General features: G+C 43.1%; 1 protein-coding gene across 3 annotated transcripts in view; it reads left to right on the forward strand.

The window, feature by feature from the left end:
- RORA (RAR related orphan receptor A) overlaps positions 1–25554 on the forward strand; it is a 779815-nt gene that overhangs the window by 110633 nt on the left and 643628 nt on the right. Inside the window, exon 1 of one of the 3 annotated variants that reach the window (XM_043471788.1) lies at positions 5272–5314. The exons of the other annotated variants lie outside the window; for them this stretch is intronic. Coding sequence (XP_043327723.1) covers positions 5287–5314 — 28 coding nt within the window. The 5' untranslated portion in view covers positions 5272–5286. Of the gene's footprint in view, positions 1–5271; positions 5315–25554 lie in introns of those variants that run through there. 3 annotated transcript variants of the gene reach the window in all.

Genomic DNA, 25554 nt, shown 5'->3' on the forward strand with positions numbered 1-25554 from the left:
CAGATTTCTTCTTTCTTTTCATTTTATTTCCTCTTGTATTTCAAATCCGTATCGGGGCGCTTATGACAAGCTTGTCAGGTCCACCTTCATCTCAAGTGAAAGATGAACCAAGTCTTAATGCTGTGTTCTGTCTGCCTTGGAAAGAGGTGGAGAAAAGTGTTTCACAGGTATTTGGGATGTTTATAATGTGGATTTTGTTTACTTTCTGATGTGTTTTTATGAACCAAAAAAAAAAAAAAGAGAAAATCACTCTTCCCATTTTTGGCAGGAGTGTCATCCTTGAGAAGAATATGTTATTTAAGGGACTTCCCTGATGGTCCAGTGGTTAAGGCTTCGCCTTCTAATGCAGGGAATGTGGGTTTGAACCAAGACTGCGTAGCTAAGATTCCACATGCGTCAGGGCCAAAAAACAGAAACGTAAAACAGAGGCGATATTGTATCAAATTTAATGAAGACTTTAAAAGTTGTCTGGTCTACATTAAAAAAAAAATCTTCTAAAAAAAGAATATGATTTAAGAAAAATGCCATCTCCCACCATCATCACCCCTTGGGCCTGAGCGGCTTACCTTTTCTCCTTTGCAGTCTTCCCCAGTTCTTGGGGCTCTTTGCCGAAATTTCTTCATCTGTGAAATGGAGATGTAGAGTCCTTTCATTTTAAATCCTCTCTAAATACAGGTAAAATGGAGAAAATCGGCTGAAACTGGGTTTTTAAAAACCCTATTGCAAATCATATTTGGATGTTTTCCTTAACAGCCAGAGATGCCAAAGAACTCATTCATTATGCTGTTGCTTGCTATTTCTCACCATGGAAAATAATCCCAGTCCCTCTCTTTTGTGCTTTAGTTCACAAGGCCCTTTCCCAGGCTTTATCTTACACGAGCCTCACAACTGGCCTGGGATGCCAAGACAGGGCAGATCTTAAGGCTCCGTGGAGGCATCCCCTTCTTTAAAACACCCTGAAACCCTGACATTCTGCCCTCATCACCACCCACTTTTCTTCCTTATACTCTCTGCAGGTCTTGATCAACATACCCACCACATTGTAGCATTATTTGTTTGTGTGTCTCTTTCTCCCCCAGACTGTGGGCTCTTTGAAAGCAGAGACTATCTTCTGTCATCACCAATGCCCAGAGCAGGGTCTTGCTGTCAAATTTAGTATGTCTTAGTTGAATGAAATAATGAAAGAATGAATGAATAAGGTTACAGTTATCAAGTGGAAGAGAAACTAGAATCTTGGCATCCTGAGACCAAGCAATTTGAAGACATTTAACCTATTTCTTTCATATGATTTTGTGGGTGTTTTAGTGCGGAATTTTGAAAAATTTTTGGTTACAATTTGTTTATTGTTGTATTTTGTAGAATCAGTAATTTAGAAGACCTACAGTCTTATTTTGATGGTTCAAAATTTGGAATTTCAAAAGCTTCAGTTCAGTAGCTAAACTGAAATTGACTCTTTTGTCAGAAAATGAGTTTGAAAGATTCGAGTGATTTCAAAATCCATCTTCTTAATGTCTGAGAGAACCTTCCTCAAACACACTTAGCAGTCAAAGCAATTCTATAGGGTATAAACGATGAAGGGATGGCATTTCTATTTCAAATTAAAGTTTGCTAATTCTATAAATGAGAAAGGTTGAAGACTGGATGGCAAAATATTTTTAGCAGGAAAGAATTTACTCTGGTGGCACTCAGGCGTATTAGACATGTTAGACTAATGTACAACAAATTCAGCAACTGATAGGAATAGAAAGAATCTGGAGTAAGATAATGAACTCTTTCTCTGTTAGTATTTACACACTAACATGGAGAAAGGTGTGTGAATATGAACTTAACGAAATCATGGTAGATGCACAGGAGAACAGAACTTTGAATGGTTTTATTTTGGATTTACTTACTGCCATTAACAGAGTCTTTGTGCCTGCAACCTAGTGGGGTTTGATTTTGTTTTAATCCGATTTGTTGGCTGAGGCAGTTATGTTGTTTAAAAAAAAATGTAACTTTTAGCATCCAGCTGCTTTTCTAAGAATTACCCATCTATGAAGGGAAAAAGTGGAACCATTAACATTTATGAGAAGCAGACTTAACATTATCATAAATTATACAGTAAACTATCTTGGCCTTGGATTGAAAGGTGTGTGTTTGTCTTTGAAGCTGATGTATTTTGACAGCACTCCAGGAGGCAGCTCACTCTGAATAATGGGCAAGATGAGAGCCTCAGAGGGAAGAAATCACTCCCTTTTGTGAGCGTAAGCCAGATAGGGGGTAAATGAACTTCCCCACCTGGACACAGCCCAATTTCAGAAGCACCGATCACACGAGAAGTTAGTGCTCGCAGGGACCTAGGAGCCATGTAGTTATATCTCTTCTGTTTACAAATACAGAATCTCGAGGCTCAGAAAAATCATTCTTTCAGCTTTATCCGGTGTGACAGTGGCAGAGGCCGAAATGGGGCTCACCTAGCGCCCAGAGCCCAATTCTGAATTCCCCGGGGAAACTGTATCCTCACGGGCCTCCAGGGCCTCCTTCATAGAATGAGGGCTTTGTTTGAGCTTCACTTCCCTGCAGCTGGAAAGGTCACATTGCAGTGATGCTTGTCATCAACTGGGTGACTTCTCTGTTTTACTACATCGTCGTTATCAGTTCACCTGAAAGGAATGGCCGCTTGGCATGGGGTATCTAAGAATGGGGTGGTAAGGGGTGGTGCTGGTGCTGGGAGGGTTTCAAGAGAAGAGACAAAATGGGGATCCTTTTATTCTGTGGTTATCCTAGAGTTTTCTTTTCTTTAGGCCAGTGGTGCATATGGCCAACCCCTATCCTATAGTGTCTACACCTAAAATGCTACAGTCAGATACACAGTTGGGCAGTAAGTCTGATGCCTTGCTTGGAGGGGGACGGCATCTCTCTGGGGTTCCATATTAATTCACATTTCTGTATCCACCATATTCATTGCAAAGCCATCTTATATCACACTTGAGTGATGACTGCAGACTTATCACTAGTCATCTTGCCTTTCCAATTTATCTGGCCCATTACTGTAAAATGGTTCATTCTCCATCAAGATAGTGCTTTTGAGAAAGTGTTGAAGGACCAGCAGTGGGTAGCCTACAGAGGCATTTCACTAGTGGTAGGTCTGTATTTTACACTGAGCCACTCAACCAGTTTACCCACACATGGCTCACTCTTCTTCACCCTGCACAAGTAGCTTTCTTCTCTGCCAGCACAGAAGTGAGCTCATGATTCCCCCATCAAGGAAGCCCCTTCATTGATAACTTAATGTCCTTTTGGTTTGTGGGTGGTCCTTGTGGAATAATCACTGCGTAATTCAGTTCTGGAGTCCATGTTCCTTTGGCTTCAGAAAAGTTGTGGTGCTGAAATTGCTTCTTCCTTCCCAGGGTTCTTGGGAGCCCACTTGTCTCCCAAACCATGTGGCGCCTTAATCATGTGGTATTTTTCTTCCTATTGCACTTCTCTTGGGAGGTTGGCTTGCAGAGACTGGTACCCTCTGAGGGAAAACCAGTCCATGCATGTAGCAATGCCATCTCTCTCTAATAAAGAGAAACCTCACTTCACTCCGTAGCCACAAAAATGTGCTCTTGGCTTTGTTGAAGGGTGTCTGTTTTGGAAATTGCATGGTCAGAACCAGCAGAGCCATGGCAGGAAGCCGGGTGGTGCAGTGCATCCAGGATCAAGTGTCCTGTCTTTCAAGTCAGCCAGGCTCCCTTTAAAGCCAGCGGTTTGCCCAGAGATCTTGTGTGGGTTTTCATTTTAAATGGCGCCCTTGAATGTGGCTCATATTTGCATTTCATTGGAATATCCGTTACAAAGCCTTCATAGTGGAGCACATCCCAGTTAAAGGGGCAAAATTAAAAGACTTGAAAGCCAGCTCCTTTCTGCACTCTGGAGATATGAAAGAGAGCAGTGTCTTCATGCAGCCAAGCCGGAGATGCCAAACCTGTGGGTGCTGGATCCCCGTGGACCTCAGAGTCTTCACCAGGGATGTGGGAATCTATATACCTCCCACTACCAAACAGCACCTCCCCACCCACTGCACACACATCTTCTATAGTCTTCTTTGGGAAATAAATGTAGATGGCCTTGCAATTTATAAATATTTGAAGCACGGCTAAATAATTTATGAGCGTTCTCAATTAATGGGCTAAAATAATAACTTTAATGATTTGGAAGTTAACATCATATTTTGATGTCATGAAGGAGTCCTCACACCCTTTGGGAAAAAAGCCAGTGTCCAGAGACCCTGAGGAGTTGTCTGTGGCCATGTCCCAGTGGACATACATTGTCCAGGACTGTAAATCAGAAGGAGTGAACCTGCTAAGTGGGCTTCCTCAGTGGCTCAGTGATAAAGAATCAGCCTGCCAATGCAGGAAACACGGGTTCAATCCCTGGGTCAGGAAGATCCCTTGGAGGAGGAAATGGCAACCCACTCCAGTGTTCTTGCCTGGAGAAGCCCATGGACAGAGGAGTCTAGCAGGTTATGGTGCATGGGGTCGCAAAAGAGTTGGACATGACTTAGCAACTAAGTAACAGCAAAACCTACTTAGGCTAATTGCTGTAACTAGAGCAAGGTGTAGGGATAGTTGTCCTCACAGAAAATCCATTTATTTATATAACAAACTTCCTCCCGGGCAGTGAGGGAGGGGGTGGTTCATGAACCAGCACGTATTCAACCCTTTTATAGGTATAGCATTCTACAGAATTTTTCCTGGAGGAATCACCAGTAAGTTCTTTCAGGTGTTAGAGGTATGTGTTAATGGCTTTTTCTTTTTTTTAATCATGGCAACAACCATTATATTAAATATGGCTGTAGTAAAGAAATTGGAGAAGCCTGCCTAACAGCAGTGCATTTTTCTGCTGAAAATCATATTAATAGTGTTGTCCCCCTCCTATGACACAGACGCCAGTGGAGTCAACTATCTAGTCTTTATCCTCACCTTGTTTTTTAAAGCTGAGACTTACCTGAGCACTAAATGAGTTTGGAAATACATGCCAGCCATGGGATAAAACTGAAATCTCAGGTCTCTGTCACGTTCTCCAGAGCTCACTTGGGTTTTGGGAAGTGGTGACATTGGAGAGGCAGAACCGTGACATCAGTCTCCAGGCGTTTCAAAAAATAAAGGTCTCTCGTTGCTTCTGCGGTGAGACAGATTTTCAGTCTCTGCAGTCAAGTTTAAACCTAGAGCTCTGTTGGCCGCAACGAGAACTCTGTGGAGTGACATTTCTGTTTTAAGGGCTTCTGTGGAGACCGTCTTGCTGGCGTAGGAATTTAGCTTCATGGGGCAGGAAACGGTTTCAGGCCCTGGTGAGTAATGTTCCCCTCTTTTGGATGGAAAAACATTGAAAATCATGATTCTTGGCCATTCAAGAACAGCTATTCGTGGCTACAACGGTTAACTCTGTCTGTAGTTTTGCTTTGGCAATGAAAGCCAATTTACCACAATAACAGGAACTTTGATTTTATGGTGCTTGACATCTTAAAAGTTGCTGAAGTGTCTCCCAAATTGGTAACTGGACCAGACCTTCTTACGTGCAAGGGTCTCAAGAAAAGGTGGAGGTGTATATGTGTGTGTGTATATGAATATATATATGTGTGGATATTTTGACACTATAAATTTTAATTTTAAATGTTATGTTTGGTATTTTAATATATATAAAAATTTAAAGCAGACTCAAGAATTCCCTAGCTAGACATTTTAAGTCTCTGTCTGCAAAGTGCAGACTTGGGAATGTCTGAGCATCATAGGAACCTGCTTTAGGAAGAGCTGACTGTGTTGTTTCAGCCCAATTTTTTCCCCCCAAGATGACTGTGACCTAGGGCCACATGAGTAGCTTGGTCATTTTCACATTATTGTTCTGTTGTGCCAAAGAATGTTCTTTGTGGAAGCAAAGAGCTACCCATAGGATTCTTATGCTCTGCATTAACTCCTGCCTGTCTTCAGGCTCCAAGTCCACATCCTGGATCCAGAAATTAGGGCCTCTATCCATCTCTTGGTCCCTACCTGCTGTTCCTGGATCTCTTCTTGCCTCTCGGGAGGCCATTGGGCTTAAGATCAAATCATCTATACACATCACATCACACTTAAATAAAAGCAAGTGCAGTGTTTCTGTACTAACTGGTAGGTTGCTGTTTTTGTTCAATTGCCAAATTGTGTCCGACTCTTTGCGACCCCATGGACTGTAGCCCTCCAGGCCCCTCTGTCCATGGGATTTCCCAGGCAAGAATATTGGAGTGGGTTGCCATTTTCTTCTCCAGGGGATCTTCTGACCCAGGTCTCCTGCATTGGCAGGCAGATTCTTTACCACTGCGCCACCAGGGAAGCCCAACTGGTAGATAGCAGAGTATGTATAGTTTAAGGTTAGATGAATATCTATGTTTAAATAGCTGTTGGCACAACATCTCACCAGCACGAGGTGGCTACTCCGAGCGGGAGCCAGATGCAGCCAGCTCACTGGAGGTTTCAGCAGGTCACTAAGAAGAGGTAGACTGCAGTGGGAATCTTCCTAGACCTGGAGAAACCCGTGCTTGTTGCTCATCTGTTCATTCATCCTTGGGTCCACCTTACCCTTTCAAAAGAACCCCCAGGATAACTTTCTGTCCTTCATTGGAAGAGATTATTGAGTAAACCGACTAAGTCCCAGTGAGGCCCCACCCTCATCCAGTGGGAGGCACAGACTTGGGGCCCATCCGTCCCTGAGTGGCATCTGTCTCCTGCCTGCCCAGGCTGCACCCTTGCCTCCTCCATCTATCTGGGAACCATTTTCACAAGTCAGCGTCCCTGGGGGTCACTGGAAGGAACAAAGAAGATAATTCCCACCATATTCTCAACACAGAGCCCATGTCACAGTACATGTTCTATACATATTTGCCATGATTATAATTATTATTATCCTCTTTGCTTTACAGAGGCTTCAGTACTTGTTGTACCCTATATAAACCCTGTACTTCTGAACCCCAACCTTTCACTTTGCCTCAAGAGGTCTTTTCTCCCAGGTTTGGCCCTGTTCTGTCAGACTCTCCTCAAATGCCACTACCTCCAGGAAGCCTTTAAGGACTGCTCATTGCTTCCTTGTTCCAGCTGAATGTGTGCTCCCTTTCTTGCTTACTCTCTGTCCTGTTGTCTCTTTCTCCTGGGTTCTATGCCAGTTTTCCTTCCCTCAGGCAAGGTTCTCGGTCTCTCTTTGCCTTCAGTCTATAGTGGACTGATAACTTTAATAGGATAAAATTAAAAACAAAGACAATTAAAATAACACAAGCCCCCATTAACTATTAGAGTTATCAGAGGTAAAATTACACTGTCAGATCTATGTGAAAGGTTATAAAGGCTTACTCTCAGATTTTATACTTTTCCTGCTCCAGACTGGTAATGCCCAGGTTGAGGACCTGTGTGGTTCCTGGTACACCAGTGCTCTGAAAAGTGAGGGGTGACATCATCATGCAAACGCTCTGAAAAGTGCATGGTGACATCATCTCTGTCTCTGGTGGCGCTTGTTACTCAGCTGCACGTTGAATCCAGTGACCCCAACCTCCCACACCCAGCAGTAGCTGTCCATAAAGGGCACTTGGTAAATTAGTTGAATTGAATGAATGAATAAATGAATGCACAACATACATTAGTTGAATGAATGAATGGATTGTTCAGAGTATGTTTAAAACTCATAATCCTCAGGAAGAATTTGCTTAATGGCATGCCAAAGGGATTATAATTTTTTTATCTTTGCCTTTTATAAAATTCACCCATTTGCATTGCATATTAAGACTCATTCTTTTTGCTTAGTTTTTAAAATCTTCCATCTCTGATACCTAAGTGGAGATAAGGTTTGTACTTTCCCTAGAATATGGACATACTTGATAATATCCTGAGAAACAAGGCATAGATGAGAATCTTAGTAGAATACTTACCTTGTGCTTTAGTGACAGAATTTCTGAGTTTTTAATGAGTGCTAATTAGAGAACAGAAGGGAGAGATTTTGTATATGTGTATATGTCTGTGTGTGTATATATATAAATATTTATTTAATATATGTAACAGACTTGACATGAATAGTCACAACTCAAGAACCATATTGAATTAACAGAGTAAAAAATTACTTTGTATTATAGTATTGCCTTCGATGACCAAATCAATGTTGAATGGAAAAATCTCCCTCCCGAGGTTTTCTCCCTCCTTGAGGAATGCACTCTGGTAATTTTCAGAGATGTGCAAAGGAACCTGTGCTCCAGTTGGCATGGATGTTCTCTGAAAATCTCACTTCCGTCTCAAAAGAAGAAACCCGGCTCAGTCGTTTCCATTAACTACCTAAAGGGACCTCTGAGATTGAGGATGCGTTTGTATACATTCTTCTCAAGAAATGACATACTGCTGTTGTTTCTTACCTTAAAAAAAACAAACAAACAAAAAAAAACTTAAGACCTGCAAACCAGTCAACTTTCTTCATTTCTTCATTTTACTCTCTTAACTACCCCCAGTTTCACCTCCCCACAGACTCTTCAAGCCCACGATGCTCTCTGCTTCTTTCAGGTTCCATACTACACAGTCATTCAATCCACTAAAGTTTATGGGGGTTTCCTGTGTGTGAAGATGAGACACACAGAAACCAATAGCTTCATACATGCTGTTGACAGTCTGTTGCACAAGTGTTTTCAGCAGTGGTGTCTCTACAGAAAGGAGGTGCAGGGTGCAAAGAGGATGGGGACCATACGGTGGATACTGGTCCGATCGGAAAATGGATTGGTCAGGGAAGGTTGCTCCAGAGAAATGACATTGAACGTCAGACTTAAACAATGGGTGGAAATTAGCCAAGGAATGTGTTAGGGGAAGAGCATTCCAGGACTTAGAAAGGATTCTGTCCTCTAACTATAAACCCTACCAATACATGGAATTTCAAAATTATGAATAAGTTATTGCTCACTAATTGCCTCAGTTGCAGGTTTCTTATTTTCCCATAGAAAATAAATATCAAAGAAATATAGTAAGCCCAGGAGATGATAGAAGAATAAAAGGAAGTAATTCTATTAAAAAGTATAGTAAGCCACTCATTAATATAAGTGTATTTTAATACTTACTATATGACAGGCACTGTAACTGTGCAACAACCATTAGTTAGATATTATAATTGTTCCCATTTATAGATGGAGAAACAGAGGTTTGGGCAGTTGGATAACGTGCCCAAAGTCCCATAACAAATGGATGGAGCCAGGATGGGAAGGTTGGGCGGTTTGTTTTTTTTCCCAGAGTTCAGGTTTTTAATAGCTTTACTGTTCTGCATGTGCTGTAGGCAAAAAACATCTTGTATTTCTTTTTAGGTTTGTAGTTTCTAATGCAGTACTAAGTAAATCAACCCCCAATAAATGCTTACCATTTAATCAGGTTAGATTTAGTTATCCTATTGCCAAGGGGTCTTTATTTAATTGAAAACAAGATGGGCTAGAAGAGGGCTTACCGATTGAACCACGTATTGGCACAGGCAGTGAGCTATTGAGAGATTGAAACCACGGGGTTTCACGTTTCTACTTGGCCACTTTGCTTAACGCCAGAATGAGCTCCGTGGCATTTTTGTGAGAATTCTCACTTATTCTTCAAGCATTCGTTGGGTACCGGGCTTCCCAGGTGGCTCAGTGGCAAAGAATCTGCCTGACAATGCAGGAGTCGGAAGAGATGCAGGTTCGATCTCTGGATCAGTAAGATCCCTGGAGTAGGAAATGGCAACCTGCTCCAGTATCCTTGTCTGGGAAATCCCATGGACAGAGGAGCCTATCAGGCTTCATGGGGTTATAAAGAGTCAGACACGACTGAGCGACTGAGCATACACACATTCGTTGGATAACTGCGATGTGCTCCTCACTGTTCTAAAGTACCGAGAAGCCTACAGTGAATGCAGTCAGCAAACCTGCCCTTGTGGAGCTTACATCCTGATCACCTGGTGATGTATCGTGTCTGTGCTGCCTCTGATTGGTTGTCTATTTCTGTTGTTATGGTGCCACTGTTCAGTGTTTTTCACAGGCAGTATTGGTACATTCCCAATTTTTGGATAAAACAAGTCAAATGAAAGGAGCAAAAGTGGGTTTGTAGATGCTGATGGTAAATGGATCGTATGAGAAGGTGACCATGTTGGTTCTTTCCTGCTCTTCATCATTATCACTGTTGCATTCAACATGCAACACTTGGCCTTGGTTTTTAAGATAGCCAAAGGGTTCTCCTTGGGCCTTAGACTAGTATTTTGAAACTGTGCGTTTTGGTGGTAACAAAGGACTGCATACTTTTCCTGTAAATAGCCAGATAGTGAACATTTTGGGATCTGTGGGCAGTGGGGTCTTTGTTACAATTCTGTCCTTCACTGTAGCAAGAAAGCAGTCATAGATAATAGAGGAACAAATGAGCACAGCTGTGTCCCAAGAAAACTTGATTTATAAAAGCAGGCATTCAGCCCACAGTTCATATTTTGACAACCCCTATTCCAGAAGAAAGTAAAAATTCTGATAGTGATGGCATCATGGATGCCATTAGCTTTTTAAGAGAAAAGAAAATGTGAGATTATAATCAAGTAACATCGACTGAGTTCAAATCCACAGGATACTTCTAGGTTTGGATTTATTCAACTCTTGATGGTCTCAGTCTTGTACTCTGCCTGACCTTCTTTCCTGATTGGTTTGAGAATAAGACCAGTACAAGGAAGATGTTTCAAGAACCCGGAAAAGGCATCTTTCCTGGAATAGAATCAGAGTTAAACTGTCCCAGGGGATTTATGTTGGTTATGAGGAAGAATTTTCAGCAGTGAAGGCTTTGCAATAGATTGAAATAGATTACTGAAGTGGGTTGTTGCTGAAACGGCTTTTCCTTCTCTAGATATTTACAATTCTAGATAGGGCCCACTCAGGCAGCTAGTCAACACGATTGTTAATCACTCAATGGTGAAAATGTCTGACTTTCTTCTTATCTGAGATCATTGGTTCCTTATCTGGGCAGAAGGCTGATGGTGGATGAACTTAATGTGTTGTATGTTCTCCCTGAACTTGGGCGATGAACTTTATAATGTTAACATCCTAATCAGATGAGGTCTCACTAAAGTATATTAAGGGAGAGGAAGCCACTCTGAAATATAGTAAAGGAAGCATTTTCTAATGACTTTCAAGAAATGAAATTTTATTCAAGAGGCCGAAAAGTGCCACAGGGTAATGGGACCATGACCAGCAAACACCTATCCTAGATAAAAGTAAATTTAATTAACATATCAATAGTTCCTAGATCTTAGGTGCTTCCAAAGTGCTGGAGGGTGTTTGACAACTTTTTTCTTCCCTTAAGCTTTTTTGCTTTCTCTTTGAAGAACTATTTTAAACAAAGAGAACCCCTGTTCCAATCTATTTTGATCTCAAGGATGTCTGATTTAATATAATTTTCTCACGTTCCTACCAACTTGCCCAAGGTGAGGAATAATTTATTTTGTTAGAGCAAAAGAACAAAGAACTTTTGGGGAGATGGAGAATAGTGGACTTCCTTAAAAGAATACTGTAGTTCAGTACATATTGGCAAAACTGCCACTTATCATTTTTAAGCCTGTATATTCTTCTGGTCTCACTGGCACTCAGAGGCCTTTTTGAATTTGTTCAAATAGGCAGTCACGCAAAAATAGCTCATGCTCTATCACTGGTCTCCTGTGTGTTTAGATTTGGTTGATGGGGGTATTAGGAATGAGCAGAGCAGAGGTGATTCCAGCCCATTGGATACAGCAAGTAATTACTTTAGTGATTTTGGAAACAGGGAAATACACGCCCACTTTAGAAATAAATGTAGCCAGGGCCAAGGCGGACAAATGCTGGCTGTTCAGTGACCATGCTCAGAAGATGTGTGTAGGAGGAGAGCAAGTCTTCTACAAAGACTCAGTACCTTCTTCTGGGATTATTAAGACACTAAATGAGTCTGATGAAAGTACCTAGCGCATAGCTGCTTTTCTATAATTTTCCATTCTTATCCTGTCTTTCTGCTTTTAGTTGCTCTTAGGAAGTCTTGTTGGTCAGTAGCTAAGTTGGGTCCGACTCTTTGCAACCCCATGGACTGCGGCACTTCAGGTTCCTCTGTCCTCCCCATCTCCCGAAGCTTGCTCAAATTCATGTCCATTGAGTCGGTGATGCCATCCAACCATCACATCCTCTATTGCTCCCTTCTCCTCCTGCCCTCAATCTTTCCCAGCACCAGGGTCTTTTCAATTGAGTCAGGTCTTTGCATCAGGTGGCCAAAGTATTGGAGCTTCAGCATCAGTCCTTCCAATGACTATCCAGGGTCAATTTCCTTTAGGATTGACTGGTTTGATTTCCTTGCTGAGTCTTGATAGAAACTAGGATTTTGTTGGGCACTTTGGGAAAGAAATCTTTGTAACATGAATTGCTTTGCTACCACAGACAGCATCCCTACCTCTAGGCTCTGTATGACCTCAGTGGAAATGAGCCCATATACCTGTGATGAGGGTTTCCATGTCAGCTAGTGACTATAACCCTTGATTTTCCTGGCAATGAGTTTTGTGTGTGAACTTGACTCATGTTGCTTCTACAGTATGTCAATTTTTAGGCATATGGACTTTGGTTTATGATGGTCTAACCTGAAAAATGAAGGCATTTTTTTACATTGTATAAGGGGGCTGATAGTTACATAGTATCTACTATGTGCCAGGAACTGTGTTGAATGCTTGAAAAAATGTCATTTATCTCTCACAGGGGTATGTTGGTATGACATTTTCCATTTTATAAGAGAGAAGTTCAGGGCATGGAAGTGCCATGTCCATGGTCACACAAAAAATAGTGAAGGCTGAATTTCAATCTAGGACTCTAATCCAGAGTGATGCTCTTCCCACTGGGTTAACCGCCTCCTATGTAATTACATTTTTATGGGTTGATTAGGTTTGAACAGGCAGAAGGGGAGAAAGAGATCAATTCAGACGAGGTACAGTGACCTTGGCAGGAGAAGGATATTCAAGTGATTGATAAGAAATCCACTTGAATTCCTGTGATTTGGTGAGATTACTTCAGACTTTGTGAAATGTCATGGGAGCTACTGCAAGAATAACATGATAAAATAATTAAATACTTACTGAGCACATACTATATGCCAAGTTCTGTGTTAGAGCAAATTATACATTGTTCCTGCTCTCAAGAAACTTATTTTCTGGTAGAGAAGATAGAGTTTTATTTAAATAATCTTATAAATGCCATGTATAGTTACCAGCTATGGAACACACTTTAAAATAAATATATAAAACCTATGACACGGTAAATGTGAGTCGTCCCCTGGTCTGAGGAAGTGACTTTTGAGTTGATACCCAAAGGGATGAGAAAGGGTTAAGTAAGTGAGAAGAGGGCCCCAGGCAGAGGACTGGTCTGTGCAAAGGCCCTGGGGCAGATGGAACTCAACCTATTTGAAGAAGTGAGGAAGCAACCTTCTGAGTATGGTGGAAAGGAGAGTGCAATAAGATATGGAGGGAGAGATGAATAAGACCTCCGTCAGGACCTTAGAGACAATTGTAAGGCATCAGTTTTTATCCAGTTAGGCGGTTGTATGCCCCACAGGTGGCAGTGGGTGATGAGCAAGGAGATGGAGGATGAAGATAAAGGTGAAATCTGCTAGTGACTGGACCCTGATACTTCCTCTATTTCAAAAGAGAAGACTGAATGCAGAGGTGCCATCCTCCTGTTGTGTTTGCAAGCTGTTGACACATCCTGGAAAGGTTAAGAGTTTTCAACAGACTTGTCAGACTTTGTGTTCTATGGAAACTGACAGAGCCTACAGGCTGAGGGGCTAATTTTAATAGAAATAACCTAGGTGGGTTTGTTAATTTTCTGCATTCCCTCGATGACCTGTCTGCATAGCGTGAAGGTGCTTTGATGTGACTGGGAGAACAGAAGGATATTTTGTGCATAGCCAACCGTGAGAGGAATGCTGGTTTTGCAATGGAGAAGAACAGAAAGGTGGCAGGTGAGTGGTGAGAAAGGGGGGAGGGGAGGATGAGAACAGGTGTGGCTTTTCCCACCTTCCCAAATGCAGCCTTGTTCTTATGAGATACATCTTCCTTCCTGCGCAGAATTCACTTTTATGAACTCAGGGTGTTCAGAGTTTTAAGGAAATTAAATAAGCTGGTGAACTATTTTGTAATTGGCATAGTGTGAACAACATGGGAGGGGAAGAAATCCTCTTTTATTTCCTCTGGATTCGTTGAGTTGGTTATTGTTCCCCTTTCATTCTGTAAAACTTGCGGTGCTTGCAGAGGGCTTTTTAGGTCCAAGTCCCCGGGCACATTCTGCCCATGTAAATGGACGGGATGGGGTATGGCCTCTCCCCAGCATGCAAATGATCTTGGTGTTGCCTTCGTCCAGTTCTTTGCTGGCCGCAGTGTCTGGGATCTGTTCTGGGGGTGAATTGCCAGGAAAGTGAAAGCGCCATGGGAATTAGAATGGATCCCTGAGCTGCCTGCACCCACTGCCTCCGGGTCTGTAAGCTCCCCTGCAGTGGCCCGCAGAGGCTCCCTGGAGGAGGCAGAGCTGGACACCAGGGAAGGCATGGGTCAGTGCCTTAGTGGTCCTTTCTGTGTTTCTGGTGTCTTGCCAGTGCATTGCATTCAGCTGGATATGAGGGAGGACTCTGCTTCTGAGCGTCTCACCCACCCTGCAAGGGCTTGGAGAAGGCCCTCAACCTGTGGTTGACATCATGTGATGGGAAGTCATTACTCTCTCAGCCCCCAGTGTACTAGGGTGGGGGTTGGAGTGGGCAAAAAGCTCCCCTGCTTCAAGTTCTCATCCAGTTAACTCTCAATTATCCAGCAGCTGATAACCCATTCAATCATGATTCTGGCTCCCCGCTCCCTTCCCCCATGCTCATTGTCCGTCCTCCCCACCCGATTTCGCGGCCCCACCCCCTTTGGGACTGAACCGCGTGCCCCATTCTGCCTTCCTGTGTTTAGCCAGCAGGCTGTTTGCTCCTCCTCGTCCTCCTACTCCAGAGCACCCTATCTCCAATTATCCACCTAAAATTAGTGCAGGGACTTAGAAGTGAGAAAGATGTGAGGGTATTTGAATAGAAATATCATTGATAACCTATGCCAAATACACAGTAGACACTCCATAATTTTTGTCAAGCTTTAGCCCAACTGAACATTCAAAGTTAAGAGACATTGTAAGTCAGAGATCAAGTTGATTCTAAGATAGTGGAATTGGAGTGGGATTCGTGTCTTTCTGGGGCTTTTATCTGGTGGTCCCTTTTAGGAAAGCACGCAGTTCTTTATTGGGAGGAATCTGGTTTTGTAAAAAAATACTGTCACAGAGGAAAGAGCAGTCAAGCAAGGGAAAAGGTAAAAGGACTGTTTGATATTAACGGAAGGAAAAGTGGGGGGCATCTTTCAGAGTAGGAGGTGGCGCTGGAGAAGAGCAGGCTGGGGGCTTGTGAGGACGACCAGTCTGGCGTGAGGATGGAAGAGCACAGCTAGGAAGTGGTGGGTGCGCAGCAGAAAAATTTGGATCAGTCCTCCAGCGAGAAAACAAAACCGTGCTTTTGACAGTAGGGGCCGTATGAAAGGGAAACTGGATATCAAAGGATGTTTTAAGAAGAGCTTTGGATGTCAGGGGAATGGAGCAGAGGGAATAAAGAGCAGCCACTAAAAGCTTGGGAGGCCAGAGGTCCTCAGCTGTAGCCCTGACCGTGGGGGCAGCCAAGGCCAGAACTCACAGTGGGAAGCAGGGCTTTTATTTTGTTATTTTAAAGGAAGGATGTTTACAGGCCACTCCAGGAAGAGGAGAGATTAGGTTTCACTGTCCATGTGACATTGTGTAGTCAGTCATCGGCAGCACTGAGCATGTTGAGTTGGTAGGACTGAGGAAGGGGCTCCTTACCTGGAAACCCCAAGACCACTGTTGACGAGGATGAGCCCAGCTACTTTCTTTAGGGCAGCCAGGACCTGGACCAAGCCATGAGAACTTGTGACGAGGGCTGGGAGAAATGTACGTACTGCTTGTGCAGAACGAGGATCCAGACCTCGGGCTTGTTACCATGCATTCCAACAAACCTCCCATCCCAGGTGTGTGCTTGGAGGGTGGTTTGGGAGTTGGGCCTACTGCCATTGCCCCTGGTGGTCTAAGGTAGCTTTGAGAATGAATAAACCCACAGACACACACTGTCTACTTCACCTCCATATCGAATCCACCCCCCAGGACCTTGGAAGTTACTTCTTCCAACATTCACACCAAACCCACACCCCCCTCCCCACTCTGGTCCAGGCCTGGTCCCCACTGACTCCCAGGGCCCTCTGGCTGAACTCCCATGTTTGCTCTTACTCCCCACCTCTCCCTCCACCAAGACAGAGAAGGGAGAATGTTGTTTCTGAAATGCAGGTCTGGTTCTGTCCCTCTTCTGTTTGGAAGACTTTCTTTAACCTGAGGACAAAATTAGAAACCCTTCAACAGGTTTACAGAAGCCTTGCGTAGATTTTGTTTTGTAATTTTGAAGGAACCTTGTGTTAGTCACTCAATTGTGTCCAGCTCTTTGTGACCCCATAGACTATAGCCCACCAGGCTTCTCTGTCCATGATATTCTCCAGGCAAGAATACTGGAGTAGGTAGCCATTTCTTTCTCCAGTGGATCTTCCTGACCCAGCGATCGAACCCAAGTCTCCTGCATTACAGGCAGATTCTTTATCATCTGAGCCACCAGGGAAGCCCAATTTTAAAGGAAGGAAGGTTATTTACTTGGGAAAAGGAGGAGAGAATAGATTTCCATAGTCATTCCTGCTTCACTGTCCTACTGCTAAATTATAGTCATCCTCACTTGAATGTGTCAAGCTTTTTCCAACCCAGGCCCTTTGGACATGTTGTTGCCAATGCCTAGAAAACTTTTTTCTTATCCTCTCTCCATTTTCTCTCCCCCTGCTGAATTCCTGCTCTTTCTTCCAGTCTCTGAATAGTCTTTTCCTCAGTGTCTCAAGGTGTCTTACTACCTCTACATACCCCTGCTTTTTCCTTCATATGCTTTGTCAAAGTTTGCAGTTGGATTATCATTTGTGTGATTGTTCAGTGTCTTTCTTCTCCATTAACTGTTAACATCCTAAGAGCAGGGGCCGTATCTGTTTCATTCATCTTAGTGTTTCCAGTCCACTTTCAGTGTTGATTACATCAAAGAATGAAGGATTGAATGGATACACTATAGTGGGTTGATCTGTTCCTGTTGGTAATTCCATGTACATAAATTTAAACAGTTATTAGCTTTTAAATTTGTTCATTCTGCAAATATTTAATGAGTGGTGAGCATGTGCAAGCAAGAATAAGGCCTGCCTGCTTTTTCAAGAGGATTTGGGTGGAAGCAACTATAATAAGCTAATATTCCACACAGTAGGAGAACTGTTTCAGTAGAGTAACAGACAAGATGGCCTGAGAGTGGTCTCCTGTGCCGGGCTTCCGGGTAGACTATTAAGTATATTTTTCTGAAATTAAAGCTGCTAAGAATCCATGTACCAGGAAAGTGATTAACCATTCCCAAATCTCATCAGACAGACATTAACCTAAACTGTAAGGAGTGTAAGATAAGCTGTGATCTAGTTAATTGTAACATGAGGGCACATGTTGGTGACAGATAATGTGGTGGCTGATAAGTAACATTGAGAACAAGAGTCTGGAAGTGCAGGAGTGTGCCATCGCCCTTCACCTTCTGGGGAAGTGGGGACCCTCATTCCAAACGAATGCCTGCTCTCTGGGTACTGGGAGCCCTGCCATGGAGCAAGGGCAAGCCATTCTGCTGCTTTCGTGTGGAACCCCCGTTCTGCCAGCTTTTCAAAAATGCTCTTTCCAGTTGGGAGACATTTAAAAACTGACCCCTCATAACTAGATGTGGCAAGGAGAGGAAAGGGCTGACTTTTGCCTCTTTTAAAACTTTTTTTAACTTTTTGTATTGTATGCACCAGCTCTTTTGAATTATGCTTTATAATTTAGGGTGATTGACCACTTTATTGAGTATATTAAATGTGTTCTCTCCTTTATAGATTATGTATGACAGGAAATAATAGTATGGACTCCAAGTCCATCACTACTAGAACTCTCTTTACTAACTCTAAAAAATGACCTTTAGATAGTTACTCTGAGATTGTCCTGCAAACAGTTCCCTTCACCTAAGGGCAGAAGGCTTTGAACTTTATTTCCTGACTTGATGAGTATTTCATGATAAACCAGTTCTGGCCCATTAACTTCATTTCTCAAAACGCAGGTTTTGAGTGTTTCCTAAAGGAGTTGCCACTAAAAATGGAATGAATTCAACTTGCTAGAAATAAAAATAGATCTGAACAGGGTACACAAACTTGATGAAAATAGTTTTGGAGATTTTTTTTTTCTTTTGATAGGGGATATATGTATGTTTTACTTTCAAAGTCCTAAGTAACATTTTAATAAATAGCAACCAACATATGTCTGATTAACAACAGCCTCATGTCTGATAACTATTAAGAATGCCTGTGAAATATGAGGCTACATCTCTCATTCTCCTTCGATCTTCTCTAATTTATGTAGAAAATTAAACAAGGGAGGCAATGTTCCAAGGAAGCTCTTCTCTCTCCTGTGGGGGATCCAGTGGAGGACAAGATAGACTGTATTTTTGGAAATAATGGAATGAATTCGCCATAGCAGGTTGTTGTGTCCCTGCTGGTGCTTCCATATAGATAAATGTAAGCAGTTGTTACCTATTAAATTTGTTCATTCTACAGACAATTAATGAGTGGTATGAACAAGCCAAGAACAAGGCACTTTTCCTGTATATCTATCTATAGATTACTGTTGTTGCTTAGTCACTGTGTCCAACTCTTTTGTGATCCCATGGGCTGTAGCCCACCAGGCTCCATGGAATTTTCCAGGCAACAGTATTGGAGTGGGTTGCCATTTCCTTCTCCAGGGGATCTGTCTGACCCAGAGGTTGAACCCATTTCTCCTGCCTGGGCAGGAGGATTCTTTACCACTGAGCCACCAGGGGAGCCTATATGCACATAGATGGATGCAAAATGAATCTGCCCAGACCTGCCTGTGCTGGGAGTCTGAGAACCAGAAGCACATTGTAGAATTCCATAGTGGAAGGAATGGTATCTCAGTCAAGGAAACTCTGCAACTCCTACTTCAATTTGAATAACTTGGCAGATAGGAATGATCACTGGGGTGCACAGTATTTAGGTGTGTTCTTGAGGTTTTTAGAATGATTCTTTCATACCTTTTTAAAATCGAGAGGATATGAAAGGTAAACTTTCCCAGATGTTTCAGCTAATTGCTCCTTCTAGGTAAAGAATGGCCCCATTTCTTGATCTGTCTGATGATGACTTTTCATTTAGCCCTTTCTGCCATAAACCAACCTAATTTGAAATGAAAAATTTCACTGAAGCATACATAGCCTGCAAACAAATCACAGCCGTGCACCTTTGGAAGGGTTTGGTAGAACCCGTGATTGCATTTTAAACAAAAGACTTGTGATCTTAATTCACAGTTGAAATAACAATTGCTCCTAAGTGGTACTTATTATTTTAAAAAGTTTAGACATTCCAATAACAGTAATCAAGAGGACTTATGTTTGCTTTTTAAAGCAAACACTTGCTTGGTTTAACACTTGCTTGGTTCTTTCCTGACTGTACCAGGAGGGAGGTTTTCCTCCAGTCTTCACCACATTCCCTTGTTGATACGTTTCACTGATGGTCTTTCTAGATAATCAGAGACTTAGAAGTCCTCATGGCTTGGTGTTAAGCACATATGTGCTAAGTCACTTTAGTCATGTCTGACTCTTTGCGAACCAATGGGCTGTAGCCCCCCAGGCTCCTCTGCCCATGGAATTCTCCGGGCAAGAATACTGGAGTGGCTTGCCATGCCCTTCTCCAGGGGATCTTCCTGACCCAGGGGTCAAACCCACATCTCTTACATCTCCCTCATTGGCAGGTTAGGTTGTTAAGCATTGGAGGAGTAATTCTCTTCCAAGACCAACATATCAGCTGGGGGTTAGTATAAGCAAATAGGATTTAAACCAGGCACAGGACTTTGAAGCTTAGTTCCTGGCTGCTCAGGAGATTGTTTGCCTTGGGTATCAGTTTTCTAAACTGTGAAGTAAGAATTAAAATGCCAAGGCATTTTGCACACACAGATGACCCTGTATTCGAGAGCTACATCAGTACCCTGGGAATGGAAGGCCAGTAGTGTGTCAGGCTTAATACTTAGTATAGTGCCTTGTGGTTTATGGTAGGTGAAGTGATTTATAGCCCAGATAGAGCTTTAAATGCATATATGTATGTGTGTGGGCATATATATATCCAGGTGAGTTACTCAAGGAAAGCTTTTATGTTTGTCTGTTCTTTCCTACTCTAGTTTAGAACTGTACTTTATCCATTTATTCTAAAGATACTTACTGAGCTCCTACTGTGTGCTCGGCACTGAGGATAAAATTGTCAACAAGACAAAGGCCCTGTCTGTTGGTATTAATCCTCCAGGCAGAGGGGAAGCATCAGTGAAAAGTCCTGGAGGCTGGATGAGCCTGGGGAGCAGGGTGGCTGCAGTGAGGGTAGGGAAGAGGGGGCAGCTGGCACTGAGCTTGGAGAAGGAAGTAAGTTGTGGGACACGCAGGCCTGGGAATTTGGGGGTGAGGGTGTGGATTATATTCCAGGTTGGTGGCAATGTCTTGCATTGACTTTGCATGCAGAAAGTCCTTGAAAGTTGGGATTTTCTAAATATCCCAGCCGGACTGGCCAGAAGTCCATAGTGCCAGGACAGCAAAATAGCGGGACAAGGCAGACACCTCTCTAATTCTCCCCCATCCCTGGCTGGTCAGTCTAAACTTTCTGGATTCTGTTTCCATGTTGTTCTTCCCCAAGATCTTCCAGTCATCCTGTTGAAACTATTCCCCCTCCCATTTGCTTGTTTCTTGGCGTGGTGCTCCTCCTGTTCTGCTTTGTTTGAAAGGCGTCGTGTTGGTCTCCCCTGGGAGAGGAGGAGCCTGGAGATGCTAGACTTTATGTCATTCACTTTTTCTCTTGCATCCATTGCCGTGCATGTGTGCCTTCTTCATGGGAAATGCCCAGTAGATATCTATTGAGTTGAAATAAATCTGCATATCAGGCCAGCAAGGGCTAGTTTTCCAAAGCATTGTTTGTGCCAGAGAGAAGCGGATCTAAAACATGAGGGAAAATGTCCTGAGCCCTCACAGAATGGTTCCACTGTTTTGTCTTTGTACTTTAAGGAACTTGTTGGGTCCATAACAGAGTGTTTCATCTACTAGATGGATTTGATTGTGAGGATTGTTAACCTGGACACCTCTATTAAATTTCACTTACAGAATGAGTAAAATAAAAAGGTCTTACTCTATAGCACAGGGAACTATATTCAATATCCTGGAATGAACCATCATGGAAAAGTATATGTAGATGTATAACTGAACCACTTTTACTGTGCACCGAAAATGAATACAACATTGTAAATCATTTTTAACATTGTACTTCATTTTTAAAAAAATTCAACTTAATAGAAATTTTGAAATCCTTTTTAAAATTTGTCAAAAATTTAAAAAAAATCCATTTAGAAAGTTCCAAGCATAATACATATTTGTAAAAATTCAAACTTATAAGAAAATGCATAGGATGGAAAAATTAGAATTAACCTCTCAAATCTGCAGTATCATTTATTATTCTAGGATAATTATAGCTAAGACTTCTCTATTTATTTTTCCATTATTTTCCACATGCTATTCCATTTCCTTTGTCCGTGTCAGTAACATAGACCTGCCTCTATCAATAGACTCTATCGGTGATTGCAGAGTCTTCCCTAATGTGGGCAGATTATTTACACTTCATCCTATTGAGGGCTGTTTAGGTGGTTGCCAATTTCTTGCTATTGCAATGAACTCTTCACACATCCGACTGTGTCACTCAAACGGTCTGTTTTGCTGAGTCAAGCTAGGAGTACAGTCTCCATTTTTTTTTTTCAGCATACATTTTCTGACTACCTGCTGTGTGTCTGGCACTTTGCTTCCAGAGTTTTCCAGACCACACAAAGATAAATTAGACATTGACTGTGCTGTCAAGAAACTCATCGCCTGGTGGGGAGAGCTGACTCTCCACAAGTAATTGTACATGGTGAATGGGAGTGGAGACTAGAGGGTCTTGTGAGGTGTGCGGTTCCCTGCGTGGAGAACAGTCAGACCTGCTAGTGGGTTTCAGGAAAGGCTTTGCCAAGGAGGGGCTGGGCTTTTAAATCAGGTGAGGGGGTGGAGGTCTGGAGAAGGGCATTTTAGGACAGAGGATAAAACAGTGGTGCAGTTGGGTTGTAGGATGTTGGGGGGGAATCTTGGGGGGATGGGGAAGAGGAGAACGTGGGGGCTGAAGAGATGCCCCGGGACCAAATTGCAGAGTGAATACCCTTACGCTAAGGGGTTTGGAGGAAACCTCTGAATCAGAAAGAATTTGGAGTTTGTTGAGCTTCTTTCTCATTCTACTGTATTCAATGCAAGTATGAAAGACGTTGCTGCATATTCAAATCCATGTTTTAGAAAGTATACTCAGCCGCTAAGTTGTGTCTGGCTCTTTGCAACCCCATGGACTGGAGCCCACCAGGCTCCTCTGTCCATGGGACTTCCCAGGCAAGAATACTGGAGTATTTCCTTCTCCAGGGGAATATTCCTCATCCAGGAATTGAACCCACATCTCCTGCTTGGCAGGCAGATTCTTTACCACTGAGCTCCCAAGAAAGACCCCTTTTAGAAAATAGTTCCCCGCTATTTCAAAGAAGCCTTGATAATAGGCCAGTTTAGGAGTAGACTTGCTGTTACCGTGGGCACTGCTTTTCAGTAGGACAGCCCTGGATTCTGGTAACCCTGCTGTCTCTCTTGCTATCCGCCACTCCCTCCTTCCTCTCCATCTGCTTAGAGTCTGCGTGCAGAGAGGGCGAGCATCTTCTCTGGATCCTACACGTAAATGGATAAGACTGGTCCCTGAGGATGTCAGCCTGCAACCTTTAGAGTGTGAAATCCATTGAAAAAGGAATCAGGCAAAGAAAATCAGAAAGAATGGGGAAAGACTGTTTAGATGGGGTGGTTTATACAATTAGTGGCCTTAATTTTTATTTCCTGGAAAGGGTTTGCGAGAGACATGAAAGGTAAATTCTCCTGTGAAGTGCTTAGAGAATTGCCACTCTATCAGTAGGGAAAGCGCAGACCAGGGCAGAAGTACTGTGAATTTAAAGCACCCTTGGTTTAAATTCCTCAGGTAAGCCCGCTAGTCATGTCTCCCCAGTGCGTGTTTATCCAGATGTCCTTTTGGGATGCGACAGGACTGATTTTTAATGACTCCGAACTGCCTTCCCTAGGCACCCAGAGGCTGCATTTCGCTGACTGTGGAAGCCCTTTGTGTTTGCTCCACGGCTGTTGTGCACGAGGAAGATCCGGCATTCATTCCCTGTCTTGAAGCCTGCCCTTGTCAGTTTCTCCATCTCTGAAATGGGGATTATAACCTCTCTCATAGGTCTGTCTCTGCTGTAACAGATAATTTTTCTTTTATTAAGAAAAATACAGATTTATGGTGTTAAAATATGCACGTCCAAAATAGCTTTCAGCGCTGTTTGGCTGCCTTTGCCTGAATTTCACCATGTCTATAAGTGAGATTCAGCATTTTCTGGTGGACTGTGAATGGATGCTACTAAATGAGCTTGTCAGTCTCTGCTAAAGATCCAAACGTCCTTGGATTCACCCCACAATGCATTGCATCGCATTGCATGCATATGCCAGGGTGCTAGATACAGGATATGACCAGTTTCAGTTTTTCCCTGAAAGCAGCAGCTCCATAAGGGACCCTGGCAGACACAGCCGCTATGCCTCAGAGCCCTATCGAGGTCCTGGGGCCTTGGGCTGTGTCTCGGCCGCAGCCTTCCCCCATGTGTGTGAGTGCCTGGGCAAGGTGCTGCCCCAGGGCTCTCAGCATCTCACCTGCAGAACCCCAGCTCCAGGACTCATCAAGAGGAACCACCTGGTGCCACTCTCACTTCTCCCACGTGTGGACAGATTTGGGGAGTTTTCCTTTGTCGTCCATGATTCATATTTCCAGACCTACTGGTGGTTATACAAGCAGCAGCCGGAAGTCTGATCCAGATGGCTTTGGAGTACATCTTGTCATTCTGAGGACCCAGATCTCTGGTGTGGAAGCTGGGCCAGTTGGGAAGTCTTCCTGAATTGAGGAGAGTACTTGGTGTCCCAGGGGCACTTCAGGGTGGGTTCATTCAGGGTCTCCATGGGCTGCCTCCAGGGCTGAGAGAGGACAGAAAATGATGCCCCCTAGGGTCCCCCAGCCGCTACTCTGCCGTCTCAAATGAACGTTCTTGTTGCATATCTGATTTGCCTGCCGGTTATGGCCTGTGATTTTAAGGTAAGGGTTCTGCTGCTTTAAAAAATAGTGTTTAAAACCTCCAGTTTTTGTACTCTGCGATTTTGTATCCTTGCACAACCTTGGCGCTGTCTTATCTCATTCTCCATGAAATTGGAAAATGCATTTGTCACCAGGGCCCAGCCCCCAGACTGAGTTGATATTTACAAAGTTGCCAGGATTCCTCAGATGGGTAGCCACTGACCTTGTTTAGTTGTATCAAAGTCTTTTGGTTTTGTATATAGCTTATTTTTAAATCATTAGTATGTGTTATGAAAAGCTCTTTATTTCCAGAAAATAAGTCTTTTAAAAGGTAATGCCTTTAAAAAAGAGAGAGACAAATACCCTGAAAAGTATATTTTTGGTAATAAATCCCTGTATTTAGCATCTGAAAAATTTCTGGAAACTGCCTTCTATGATCATCTCTGCACATCCCGGTCTTCCCGGCCCTTCAGACCATGTATAGCATTCTGCTACCCGACCCTTCTAGTTTCTCCCTGATGGAGCCAGCTCACTCCTACGCTCTAGACTGCTGGAAGCATTTTTCAAAAACAAGAATCTTTGCAGTGACTCCCCTGATTACAGTTTTGCCCCCAAAGGGTATTCTGTCCATCTGTGTCCTGAATTCTCTGACTCATTCAATAACCTTGATTGAGCATCCATGATGTTTCAGGCAGTGCTAGACCCTCAAGAATCAAGGCTGGTAGGGAAGGAAAAAAAAAAAAGAAAGAAAGAGCCCTCATGGAGATGTAGTGCCTCCTCCCTGGAATTCTTTTCTCTTTTCTGCTTGATGAAGTGTGGGTTTACCTTTTCAGTAACCAGCTCAGATAGCATCTCTAGTGAATTCGTCTCTTCACTTCGGCAGAAGAGCTCCTCTTTCTCATTCCTCAGGCACTTTTCACATATGTCCATTCTCAGTCTTCTACGTCACGGCTATTGTAGACAGTTGTCTATTGGATGCACTACACCCCTCAGAGTGCAGCGCGTGACTTATATGTGTCACTGTATCCCCAGCATCTGGTCCAACTGGATACCTGCTAGTTGTTCAAAGCATACTTCCCATTTCTTCCTGATCTTTCCTATCTAAGCTGAAAGTAACTTATTCCTCCCCTTTATGACATGTCTCTTTCTCCATGTTTGCAAGTTATTTGTGTA

Source organism: Cervus canadensis, chromosome 6 (genome assembly GCF_019320065.1).
Source record: "Cervus canadensis isolate Bull #8, Minnesota chromosome 6, ASM1932006v1, whole genome shotgun sequence".
NCBI lineage: Eukaryota > Metazoa > Chordata > Mammalia > Artiodactyla > Cervidae > Cervus > Cervus canadensis.